The sequence below is a fragment of the Alexandromys fortis genome, unplaced genomic scaffold (assembly GCF_014885135.2).
Source record: "Alexandromys fortis isolate MF-2015 unplaced genomic scaffold, M_Fortis_MF-2015_v1.1 scaffold_78, whole genome shotgun sequence".
Lineage (NCBI taxonomy): Eukaryota > Metazoa > Chordata > Mammalia > Rodentia > Cricetidae > Alexandromys > Alexandromys fortis.
In genome coordinates this window covers 1,074,207-1,086,932 of record NW_026067977.1, presented here as the reverse complement: position 1 = coordinate 1,086,932, position 12,726 = coordinate 1,074,207, and the positions used below count along the sequence as shown (strand labels likewise).

The 12,726-nt window shown below is 43.4% G+C and overlaps 1 protein-coding gene across 1 annotated transcript in view; it reads right to left on the bottom strand.

Annotated features, from left to right (window-relative positions):
• Spag17 (sperm associated antigen 17) overlaps nt 1-12,726 on the bottom strand; it is a 237,311-nt gene that overhangs the window by 148,608 nt on the left and 75,977 nt on the right. The window contains exons 5-7 of the mRNA XM_050157515.1: nt 5,291-5,477; nt 3,383-3,577; nt 1,372-1,553 (exon numbers count right to left, since the gene is read on the bottom strand). Coding sequence (XP_050013472.1) covers nt 1,372-1,553; nt 3,383-3,577; nt 5,291-5,477 — 564 coding nt within the window. The remainder of the gene's footprint in view (nt 1-1,371; nt 1,554-3,382; nt 3,578-5,290; nt 5,478-12,726) is intronic.

Sequence of the window (12,726 nt, the reverse complement as noted above, 5' to 3'; positions counted from 1 at the left end):
TCTCGCTCTCTCGCTCCCTCTCTCTCTCTCTCTCTCTCTCTCTCTCTCTCTCTCTCTCCCTCCCTCCCTCCCTCCCTCCCTCCCTCCCTCCCTCTCTCTCTCTCTCTCTCTCTCTCTCTCACTCTCTCTGTATGTGTGCATATGCATGTACATATGGGTTCACAAGGCTACATTGCATGTTGGGAGTCCAGAGGTTGACACTGGGTGTCTTCCTCAGATGTTTTTCACCTTGTTATTTGAGATGGGGTCTCTCACTGGAGCTCACTGATTGGCTAGTCTGGCTAGCCAGTGTACTTTAAGGTTGAGCCTATCTCTGTCCAATCTGGTATGCTCACTGGTGTCGACCTTGCTCAGCTCACATTTGGGCAGTTGTGTTGGTGAGACTGACTTCATGTCTTTGGCTTTTAATATTGCTAGAAGATGTAGTCTCACGGGAACTTCTTATCCTCTGGCTCTTACTGGCTCCCTTCCCCCTCTTCTGTGATGTTGCCTGAGCCTGGGCCGTGGGTATGCTTTGGAGATGTATCTGTTGTGACTGGGCTCGACAACTCTGCATTTTGGTTGCAGTTTTCTGTAGTGGTCTCAGCCTGCAGCCTCTCCTCTTAATGTTTTCACTTCTTTTACTGGGCGCCCGCAGTAAAAGATAGGCAATAGGATCAGGGCTTCGCTGTATGACCGGCCCTTGGCTTAGAAGAAGCAGCTCTCTCTCTGTCTTCTTCTTCCCCTCCCCTCCCCTTCCCTCCCCTCCCCTCCCCTCCCCTCCCTTCCCTTTTCCATCTCCCTCTCCCACCCCCATTTCCTCTTTCTCCTTTTATCTTTTTTTCTTTCCTCACTTCTCCTTCCCTTTCCCCTTCCCTTTTCTCCCACTTTCCCCCATCCCCCCTCTCATTTCCTCTCTTTAGCTGTACATAGTCTCTTTACAAGTATGCTCTCTCCATCCAGCCCTACCTAGACCTTTTCAGAAGACCCCCAGGGGTTGTAGTTTATCCACAGGCTCTGCTGCAGGCTCAGCTCTCTTGATGCTAAAATGTATATCTTGCAAGGGATTAACAAATAAGACAATAAAACATAAAATTTGCTATCATTATAGTAATGCATGCTCACACTTTAGTTATTACTTAAATCATTACTGAAGCATAATCAAGAGGCAAGTGTCATTAAATCAAACAATTACCATCCGCTACATTTTATCATTAATCCATAGACCATAAGCTACAGAATCAGGGTATGTCCCACAGTGGCCCAGGGTCACCATCATTGTGCCAAAGATGAGGCAGCCCAATGGAAAGGCACTGTTCCCAGCTGTGATTCCAGCTGTGGACTGAGGGACAGCGTGGACCACCACATACTCTCACTGTCCTGTGTACTCACCATCATCTCATTGTCTGACCAGTCAGAAGGAAAATGCGCCACACCGACCGTGTAATGGAGCCGTGCAACATCAAAGAGATTGGTTTCAGGCTTCTCGTTGTTCAGGATTGGTTCCAAGTACTTCCAGAAAATTTCAAGTTCCTTAATGGTTTTTTCTCTCTTCAGTTTTTCTTCTTCTATATCTAATAATAGCAAAGTGGTTTACGATGGGATGAGGGTATTGAATTTCTCCCCACTTTGTCTTGATGTTGTGAGCCAAATGTACTGAGAGGCATCTGTAAAGTGTCAGCGAAGTGCAAATACAGAACCACAACTTTGAGAAGTTTTGGAAGTGGGAAGACACAACTATACAACCAAAGAAGTGTGCTGATCTCTGTCCTCCATCGCTCAGCACAGGGGCGGCCCAGAGAGGTTGTGATGAGGTCACACATTTCAGGAGCTGAGGATGCTCAAGGTACCCCTCGACCTGATCGTTCCTGCATAGAGCCAGGCTTCCCTCCCAATCGTGCATTCACATACTTGTATTTGCTGTATAACACATTAAAAAGCTGAAGTAGATCCACCTATTACAGGCCCACAGCCAGATTGGGTGAGAGTGATTTATGCTTTCATTAGTTTTCAGCAATATTACAGTGGCTACATCTTTTCTGGGTATTTGCCCCCTGACTGTCAAGTGATAGTGGATTTACATAAAGTTAGACTTGAAAACTTACCCGAAATATTTATATTTTCTACATCTATAATTAAAGAGTTGGGTCTACTTCTATGACCTCATCATTCTATGGTAAAACCTAATATTATTTTATTATATATTTTTGAGACAGAGTTTCACTTTAACCTAGGCTAGCCTGTCACAATTCAGATTTTAAGCTGTACTACAGAGTTGTAATAATAAAACCAGCACAATATCGCCATAAAAATAGGCATGTTGATTGATGGAATTTAATTGAAGATACAGACATAGGTTCATACACCTCTGGAAACCTGACAAAGAAGCCAGAAATACACGCTGGAAAAAAAAGACATCTTCAACAAGTGATGCTGGTCAAGCTGGATGGCTACATATAAAAGAATACAAATATATCTATACTTATCACCTTGCAAAACAAACAAAACAAAAACCAACTAAAAATGGATCAAGGGCATCAATGTAAGTTCAGACACACCGAGTCTTAAAGATGAGAAAGTGGGGATAGTCTCGAGTTCATTGGCAAAGGAAAGGACTTACTGAACAGGATACCAATAGCACAGGCAATTCCCTAACATGAAAACCCCAAGGCTCAAAATGACTGAACAGTAGTGTGTCTGGAACTTGGCCCCATTAATTTTCCAGTTTAAGTCAGGCAGAAAGAATGACTTATCTGATTTTTATTATGAATAGTTAGTAATACATGTAGAATTACTAACATGTAGAATCCACCTAGAGAGATGGCTCAGCAGTTAAGAATACTTGTTGTTCTTCCAGAAAACCTGAGTTTGGTTCCTAGTAATGTGTCACGTGGTTCATAGCCACTTATAACACCAAAGACCCAATACCCTCTTCTGTCCTCATGGACACACACATACACACACACACACACACACACATCTGTGTGACCTTTCCTGGGCTGTTTGGTGACTACGCCATTTGGAAGAGCAGAGTCTCAACAGAGATTCATCCAGCCCAAGCTTTGGCTAAACATTACGGGTCAAAAGTTACTGAGAAACACAGTTATGTAAGCATTACTTGCTCTCAGCTAAAAGGCTGAGAAGCCCCAGTTGTGTAACCAAGTCTTCTGACCTGCAAGCCATGCTTTCTGTGACTCAAAGGGATACAAGCACAGAGTATGAATTTAATTTGCCAAATTTATGACTCTTGGCTAATACAAGCAGAATAAATAGCAAATCAGTCTTGAAAGGATTTAATAATGTGTGTATTTTATGGCCATGTTTCGGATAGCAGACTGCAATTGGGCTTGGTGGGCAGAGGGTAACATTGGTGGACCCGTGAGTTGTATAGCCAGCTACATACCTTCGGGCTGAAGGACACCTTCCTGCTGCTGGCTGACTGCAGCCAGGTGGTTCTGCAGCGGTTCATAGTTCTCTGAAGATATTTTAATCACACTGGCTATAGGAATGCCAAGCTCAGTCATAATGGCTAATATTTGAGGATTGTTGAAGCCCATGACAATAATATAATGCTGGGCACCGTCATCTGGCTCATCATCTGTTGGAAATACCATAAAGAAGGTCAGCGATCATTGCTAGATAGAACAGGTTGTCCCCAGGCAAATCAATGGTGATACACATTATGCATGCATTTGTAATCCCTCTGGCTTGCCAAGACCCAGCCAGTTGGCTGGAAGGCAGGCCTGTTGACTGTTTTTCATTATTGCCTTTCCAGTAAAGCGACTGTGGCCATTTTACAATATACTAAATCATGTTTGTAAATTAGACATCGGCATATTGGGCGGGCCAACATACATGGGGCCTGTGGCCATGGAAAATGGGGCTTGGGCTCTTGTCAGAGTTTAGCGTTTAAGTAGTCCCTTTTGGTTCTCATATCTTTGGAGCAATATTGGCTTGACTCCTGAATTACAAGTAGCTACAGCTTTCTGGGACTTTATAAGCAGAGGTGTTTACAGGCTAAGGAAGTACTGTGGATGTGCTCGGTAGCACAGCCCTGAAAGAATTCATGTCAGCGTGGTGAGAACCCTGTGCATCAGCTGGGAGGCAGCTACTCATTGCATTTCATTTTTTAAAAATACATAGTGCACATTTTCTTAAGAGTTTTCTCCCTATGAATCTTAAAACATGACCATCTCGTAGAGAACGATACTCTGGGGGTGAGAATCATTGTCTCGCTTTAGTGCTGACTGTGCATGACACATAAAGGTCTGACAATGTACAGGATAGCACAATGAGGCCAACGTACATGCCATACAACAGATGCTCAAGCTTTCATTGTTAAGGAATTATATCTCCCAACCACAAAAGTGATCAACATTGCTATTGTCCATGGTGTGCACAGCATCATTGTTTCTGGGTGTGCGATCTTTAGAGCAGAGCTACATGGGAGGAGAAAACTGAGAAAGGATGCAAAAGGAAGGCTGCTTCTCTTAATTAAAACACAGTAAAGATCAAAACTGCTGAAAAAGAACGGAAGTCTACTAAATACAAATTAACAAATAAAGCAAAGGTAGCAACAGGTCATTCTGTCTGGACTCAAAGAGAACCAGCAATGGGTCACTAGTAACTCCTGAGCACGACTCATTTTTGCATCCGTCATTTAAGATGGAAGGAAGTTCTATTTGGTTTGGTGGAGACAGAAAGATGGCGGGAAATGTGTGAGTTAAGAACCTGTGCTCTGCATGCATCTCAAATGATTAGGTTTGATTGCCACTGTCCCTCGCATGCATCAAATTTATCATACTTGTCTCTCTGCGTGTGTCACAGTCATGCGTGGGTGTGCCATATTATGTCTGAGGAGGCCAGGGGACAACTTGTGGAAGTTGGTTCTGTCCTTCCACCAAGAGAAGCCTGGGGATGGTGCTCACATGGTCAGGTCTGGGCGTGAGCAGCTTTCCCCATGGAGCCATCTTGCTGGATCATTTTCACTTTACCTATAACTATATTTGACCTTCTAATATATTCTCAACAAGACAGCAAGCTTCCTGATGGTCCAATCGCCTGCCATTTCATTCTTTGTTTTTACGATGCAAGCATACCCATGGAGATACACGCTAAATAAACACTTGCTATAACCACACATGCACTGCAAAATAGAAATATTTTTCAATCTGAGTGTCACAGAGTGTAAGTTATTTGTGACTTTATAGTAGACGAAAAGGCTAGGAATGATGGAGTATAATTATTGGGTTGGCTGCTGAAGCCACATCCTGATCCATAAAACAAGAGGTGAAAGACACCACCCACTGACCAATGTAGGATTTGATGTCGTCTTCCTCCCCCCTCCGTTTCAACTGTGTGGTCTTCTTCACTGCCGCAGCAGCCTCGGGCTGGTCCTTTCCCTTTCCTTTTCCAGCTTTGGCACTGGGGGCCTTCTTCTCTTTGGGAGACTTCACTTTGCCTTTTTCCTTTTCCGACTTTGCCCTTTCTTCTACCATCTGGAATGAGAGATCACATTCTGACCCTCCAAGTCATCTGTGGACAAGCAACAGTTTCCCCGAAGTCAGCCAACTTCACCCTCTAGTTCACATCATCAAAGCAATCCTTTCTTTCACTGCATACTTGCTATCATCTCTCATTTGTTCATCGCGAAAGTCAGGAGAGTGGAGTCTCCAGCCTGAATTGAAGTTGTGATGGGCACAACTGTGGAGGGCAGTGAGGAGCAGGTATGGGGGTGGGAGAGGGCACCAGCAGGTTGTTTAAGAGAATAGCCTGTGGGAGAGATTCACCTGAATAAGTCTCTCAAACACTCAACTGTGTGTTTGTGCTGGAGGAGGATAGGGAAGAGTGGTCGTGGGGAGGGAAGCAGAATACTCTGGTGTCAAGGACTCAGGTTTGTTTCTTAGCCCAACTCTGGAGGGCACCTATCATTTTGTGAAAACAAACAAACTAAACAAAACAAACTGGGGAAACAAAGAACAGGCTTCCTAATAACTCCTTGCTGATATTTTTCATGTTGGCTATTTTAAAAGGTTAAAAGGTCTTTGGAGATCTTAGCACTGAGAAATTCTCTCTCTTTTTTTTTATAATTCTACTTAAAAGCATACAGTCCCAACTGTTATCTGAAACACAGAAAAGGGATCCGCAGAGGCCACTAGTCACCTAAGTTCTTCATAGATTGCTCAAGGGCATGCTTCGTTTGTATATCCATGGGAAAATCTAATAGTTACCCTCTTCCTCCAAAATTCCCCTCAAATGTCACATACGATTCCACAGGGTAATTGTGCCTGTATTTATAAACTTGAAATATTTATTCTCACTAAAATGATACTGGTTCCAAGAGGAGGACTCTACAGAAGATTTACAATATGTGGATCTTATTTCATATGCAACGGCACGAAGACAAAAGGTAATAAATTATTATACCATTATTTTGGGCTTTGATATTCATTTTTTATGGTCATAAAACTAACTTAAAAACTTGTTGTAGGAGGCCCGTCTATATTTGTGTTGCTTTCATTGGTTATTAAAGAGACTGCCTTGGCCTTTTGATAGGGCAGCCCTTAGGTGGGCGGAGTAGACAGAACAGAATTCTAAGAGGAAGAAAGCAGAGATAGGCAGACCCCATGGCTCTCCTGCCCGAGACAGATGCTGGTTAGACTCATGCTGGTAAGCCACAGTCAAGTGGCGATACACATTAATGGAGATGGGTTAAACTAATGTGTGAGAGTTAGCCAATAAGGGGCTGGAGATAGTGGGCCAGGCAGTATTTCAATGAATACAGTTTCTGTGTAATTATTTTGAGTGTAAGCTAGCTGGGCATCCGGGATGAAAAGCAGGCCCTTTCGTACTACAAAAACTTCTCAGATATCATAGGTAGGGTAAGTTGAGGAAGGGAAAGTTTGCTACTCAGTTAATAGACTGCATCATAGGGAGGAGGGAGGTTTGTTCTCTACTCCACATGAACTTTGGCTGCTAGGAGCTCTGAAGAACTCAGGCCAGTTTTGGCTTTCATGACTGGTATCATTGGTGCTAAAGGATTCTCTGCCTAGTGTGGGGGCTCCAGTGCTGGCAACACTGGCTCCTCAGCAGTGGTGGGAAACAGGTATCTGTGAAGGCTACACCTGCTGCTTATGGTGCTGGGTAAAGACTGTGAAAGCACACCACTGTTTCTAGAAAATGATGAGAAATTTAGTGTGATTGAAGCATTTGCAAGTGATAGAACGACATGCTAGAAGAGATGGATGCAATAGCAGCAGCTATAGCAGGAGGAGCAACAATAGTAGCAGCAACAACAACAACACAGCAGCAATAGCAGCAGCAACAGCAGCAGCAGCAGCAATAGCAGCAGCAACAGCAGCAGCAGCAATGGCAGCAACAGCAACAACAGTCACAGAAACAACCTCAGCACCACAGCAGCAGTAGCAGCAACAACAGCAGCAGCAGAAACAACAGCAGCAGCAACAACAGCAGCAGCAACCGCAGCCCCAGCAACAACTGCAACAGTAGCAAGAGCAGAAGCAACAACAGCAACAGCAGTAACAACAGCAGAAGCAGCAACAACAGTAACAGCAGCAGCAGAAACAGTAGTATAAACCTTGGGATAGAAGAGAAAGGTCAAGAAACCAGTCCAATATCAGACAGACAAGGGTCGTTAAAAGAGAAAGGGCACACGGTCAATGTCAAGCCCAGCAGATTTCTGTGTCTCTCTTATTCTATCCTCAATGATGATGAACATAGCAGCATGAACAGAAGTTGTGGAAGCCTGTGAGACACCAGCATCCATTTACTCACTTGCTCATTCAGAGGACATTTTGACGAGCAGAGTAAAAGAGCATCAGAGGCTGGGAGCGTCATGAACTCCTGGGGTGGGACACAGGGGAGCTACTGGGATATGAAAGGGTCCAGCATTTCCCTCTGCTCTATATGGTATTGGTGCCTACAGCAGGGTTAGGCACTACCTCCTAGAGTTCAGTCAAAGGGAGAGGAAGGATATGTAAACAGACAAAACAGACAAATATAAAACCGCAAATGTTAGTGAACACAGAGACAAGGCAATCTAGGAGACATCACTCATAAGTTGGCTGAAGGAATGTTTTCTCTCAGGAGGTGACATATGAGTGAAAACCTGAAAAATGTGTCATAATGCACACGAGAAGCAGGGATAATGTGACGTGTGAAGGCATTTGAGCACAAAGAAACTGTGTTTAGAGAACCAACAGCCTCATAGCAGGGCAAAAGGGGCAGAAGGTCCCAAGACAAGGGTAGGAGACCAGGCATGGGCAGGACACCCAAGGCTTTGGAGATGGGGCTTATAAATTCATTCCTCATTGACAATTCAGAGAAAGTCTTGAGCATTTGCAGTTGGGGAAGTTTATAGAAAACAGACAGTCTAATAAGGAAACTGTAGATACAGTTCAGAGAAGACCTAACAGTGACTCACGTCAAGGTGTTGGCAGATTGGAGAAAAGTAGATGGATTTGAGATCCATTTTGAATGTTTAAACTGTGAGAGTTAAACGATTAGTCATGAGGCATATCAAAGAGAATACTGTGGACTTGAGTTTGAGCCACTGGTGGGTTGGTGGTGTCCCTTACTGAGGTGAAGAAGGTTGGGTGAGGAATGGTTTTCAGTTGAGTTGGGAAGATGACGAAAACTGATCTTACTATATTTGAGGTGCCTTGTGATACTAAGAGCCAAAACATTCTGCATTCAGAGATGTTATTAACTGCAGTTACAAATTTAGGAGTAAGTAATAGGAATCAGCTAATTTAATGGGAGGAGATGATGTGGGTAAAAGTTTCTAAGAAATGAGAGTATTGGGCTTTGCATCATGGGAACTCCAACACTTACTCATTTGGTGTAGTAGAAGAAGTCAGAGAAGAAGAAGAAGAAGAAGAAGAAGAAGAAGAAGAAGAAGAAGAAGAAGAAGAAGAAGAAGAAGAAGAAGAAGAAGAAAAGGTCAATGGCAAACATAGAAAGTGAAAAAAAGAAAAAAGAGAGCAAGTGGGTCAAACAGGGCAAGAAGGTGCATTGGTCGTTGTGGGCAGTACTAAGAGGGACAGCTATGGTGGATTATAGAGGTATTAGACAGGGCAGCAGTGACACCCGGGAGGGCATTTGTATGGACAGCTGCCTTGAGAACTTTGGTTGTGAAGGGAACTGGAGCTCTGAGCCATTCGTCAGGTGAGCAGATGGCAGTGGGTATGGAGCTGAGGTAAGAAGGTACCTTTGTGTATAAAGCTAGGGTCTGCTGTGTTTGTACCTTGATGGAATGATTCAGTACAGAGGGAGACAGTGATTGTACAAGGAAAACTGAAAAATATCAAGTCAAGATTTACTAGCAAGAGAAAATTTCTAGTTCATTAGGAGCCAGAGACTCAGTGGTTTGGTTGTGGATGGAAAAAAGGAAGAGGTCTAGGTAGTGTTGAGAGAATGTTTCCATTTTTTTTCAAGAGAAGTAGGAGGCAGAGTTCAGTAGGCAAAAAATCGGGAAGTTCCAGCTAGGTTAGAACATGCCAGGGTCATCTTAGGCAGCCAGAGAGCAAGTGTACTAAAAAAATGCAGCCGAACTCAGCCAGTGCTGGGATGAAAATAAAACTGTCATGTTGAATGCTCCGAGTGCCTCAAGTTTGTCTTCTTTATCTGTTCAGATAAAGGTGAGAGGGGTCTCTGAATTCATAATCATGATGGAAATAAGACTTTGTAAAGTGTGGTTTGATTACAATGTTCTGGACCACAGAGTAAAATAGCAGAGATGGCAATGAATGGAGACTGGTGGCTCCCTGGACCAGCAGCTAAAAAGGGGTTGAAGAAACTCTCTCTCTCTCTCTCTCTCTCTCTCTCTCTCTCTCTCTCTCTCTCTCTCTGTGTGTGTGTTTGGGGGAGTGTTATTATTAGGCAATTCTTTAAGAGGAAAGTATGAGAAACACCCAAGGTTAGAGAATGTGAGCTCTTAAGTAATGGTGATCATAGTAGGACCACAGGAGCCAAGAGCTGATGTGGGTGGAAGGGAATGAGTATTGGATAGCCAAGAAGCCATCACGAAGGAGGTCAGGCTGCTGCAGCAGGTGCCAGGGCTGCAAACAGTTAAACACACCTTTCCAGTTTACATTCGCAGTTCTTTCTATAGCTTTATGTTTTCCTTCAGTGTAGGTCAATAAGTCTGCCCTAAAATACTGAGAGTAATATTTATAGCAGTAAATTAGCAAATGGCTATTTTAATCATAGCTGTCATCATCAGTATTAGGCTATTTCTATGTTCTGAGCTCATGTTTTATGGCAGGCATTGCTTCTTGTTCAGTCCTTACAGGTACAATGGATGGAGCATTAGCTTCACTTTATAGAGGAGGAAGAAAGCTTGGTGGGGGCAAGCAATGATTTAATTCCCAAGTTACTGAATGGGAATGTCTGACCAGAGGGCTGTATAATCTATGCTCTTTGCAGTGGGTCCTTACAGCATAACCATGGCCCTGATTCCAATTAGCTTGCAGGCACTAGCAGGACTCACTGTGAGCAGGACACACAGGGCCTCTGAGAGCGCAGCACTCGGGAGGCAGAGGTGGTAGGAAGAGCTCTGTGTGTTTGAGGCCAACCTGGTCTACAAAAGCTAGTACCATGATAGGCTTCAAAGTTACAGAGAAACTCCATATTGAAAGACCAAACAAACAAACAAAAACCAAAACCAACCCAAAACAATAACAACAAAGAATAAATGTTTGTTGATTGATGTACTCATTCAAATAATTCTGCATCCCTACATGGATTTGCAGAGCACAGTGGAAACTTCTTAAAGGACCCCCTTCCCCAGAGTTTATCAGTTCATAAACTCCAGAGCATTGTTCCCTATGAGTTTTCTTGGGGTCCTATTGAGAAATGGATTGATCATAAACCCAAGTTCAAGGAAGTGACAAATTCTGGTGCCAGTATTTAGTAATGCCATATGAAGGGTGAACTCAGATATTATGCTTTTAATCTGATCTCACGAAGCAATATGCATAACTTCTACTAAGACATAGAGTTTGTCTGGGGACATTTAACCATGCTAGGGACCATGCTGGTGTGAGGTGAGGCCATAAGGTCCTCTTATTGCTCCGAGGCTCCTACTGGCCTCAGCTTCTGCTTCTCTCAATGTGCCCTCTTTTCCCATCTGCCTGCCCTCTGCTCTGGCCTCCCAGGGACCCAGTAGTGACTGCTGGATGCTCTCAGTGTCTCTTAGCTGCTCTTCCTCTCAATACCTTCTCCTTCTTCTTCTATTAATGAAGCCAAACTAGGAGACTGGAAAAACAATCTCTGGATTAATTTCTTTTAGTATGAATGAATGATCACCATTGGACTCCTTCACCTTCGTCAAAGAGTTCTGAAGGGTCTTGATTCACCCTGGTCAGGCTTTATAAATACCATTGTATATAAAAATAATCATTACTGAAAACTTGGAAAACAAAGAATTTACACAAATTGCTATAGTTTCACTACCTAGAAAGTTGAGTGAAAATATTTGCTCCATTGTTTCCACTTCTTTGTATCATTTTTCAGTGGCTGCCATTGGCCTTCTCTCCTGGCAGTTTATCTCTTTCATTTTCTGTTTAACAACAGTGAGCCTTCAATTGGCAGAACATCAAGAAAGATGGCTCTGAAGGAACCTCTGGGTGCAGCAAGGGTTCTCCAGGGCAGAGAAACTATGGCAGTGAACAGGAGCAGACTCAAGCACTTAGTCCTAATGGGCTCCAGGTCTGGCAGAGGTGTTCCTTGGTAGATCCTGAGCTATCCCTTGCTTCCTTCTCCCCTCTCAAAGCTGACCTCAGAGGGAGTCGGCACACTGCTCCCCTGTGTCTAGACTGTTCTTCACTCCCCCCACCATCCATTCCGGAATGAAACCAGGAACCAGGGCAGTGTCCTCAGTCCTCTCGTACTGGACAATGATTGACAGCTAGGATCAAACATTGATCCTTGGTTTGAAATTGATTCTTTCATTTCTACTAAGCTCAAGTCACAGGAAGTTCAACTCTTATCTTCCTTTCATTTTTCTCTTATCCTAGGTATTCCTCTCCAACCTACAGGTTTATATGGTAGGATTTGGGTGTAAAAGAGGAGCAAGCCAGACTGGACAAACACTCAGCAGAGATGAACCCTAAATCACAAACTAACTTTCCTCACACACTTTTTTTCTGTCCTTTCTTGCTTTGGAATCATATGGCTTCATGCTCCTACCCTATGTCTATCTGCTCATAGCTTAAAATTTCTGAGGGAGACTTGATGTGGGATTCCCCTCTGTATGCTATATTATTGCCATTGGTTAATAACGAAGCTGCTTTCAGCCAACGGCTTAAAAGAATATAACCAGGTTGGAAGATTTTATATATATATATAATATATATATATATATGTAAAGAGAGACAGAGAAAGACAGAGAGAGAGAGAGACAGAGACACATAGAGAGAGACAGAGAGTAGGCAGAGTCAGGGAGACATCATGTAGCTGCTGCAGGAGACAGATACACCGGAATCTTAGCGGTAGGCCATAGCCACATGGCAATACACAGACTAATAGAAATGGGATAATTTAAGAGCTAGATAGAAATACACTTAAGCTATTGATTGGCCAAAAAGTATTGTAATTAATAGAGTTTCTGTGTGAATTTTTCAGGTCTGGGTGGCCAGGAAACAAACAAGCAGTTCCCATCTTCAGAGACTCTTGTCAATTAAAAAAAATGCAGGCAGGGCATACCCCCAAAGTTGTTTCCCTACC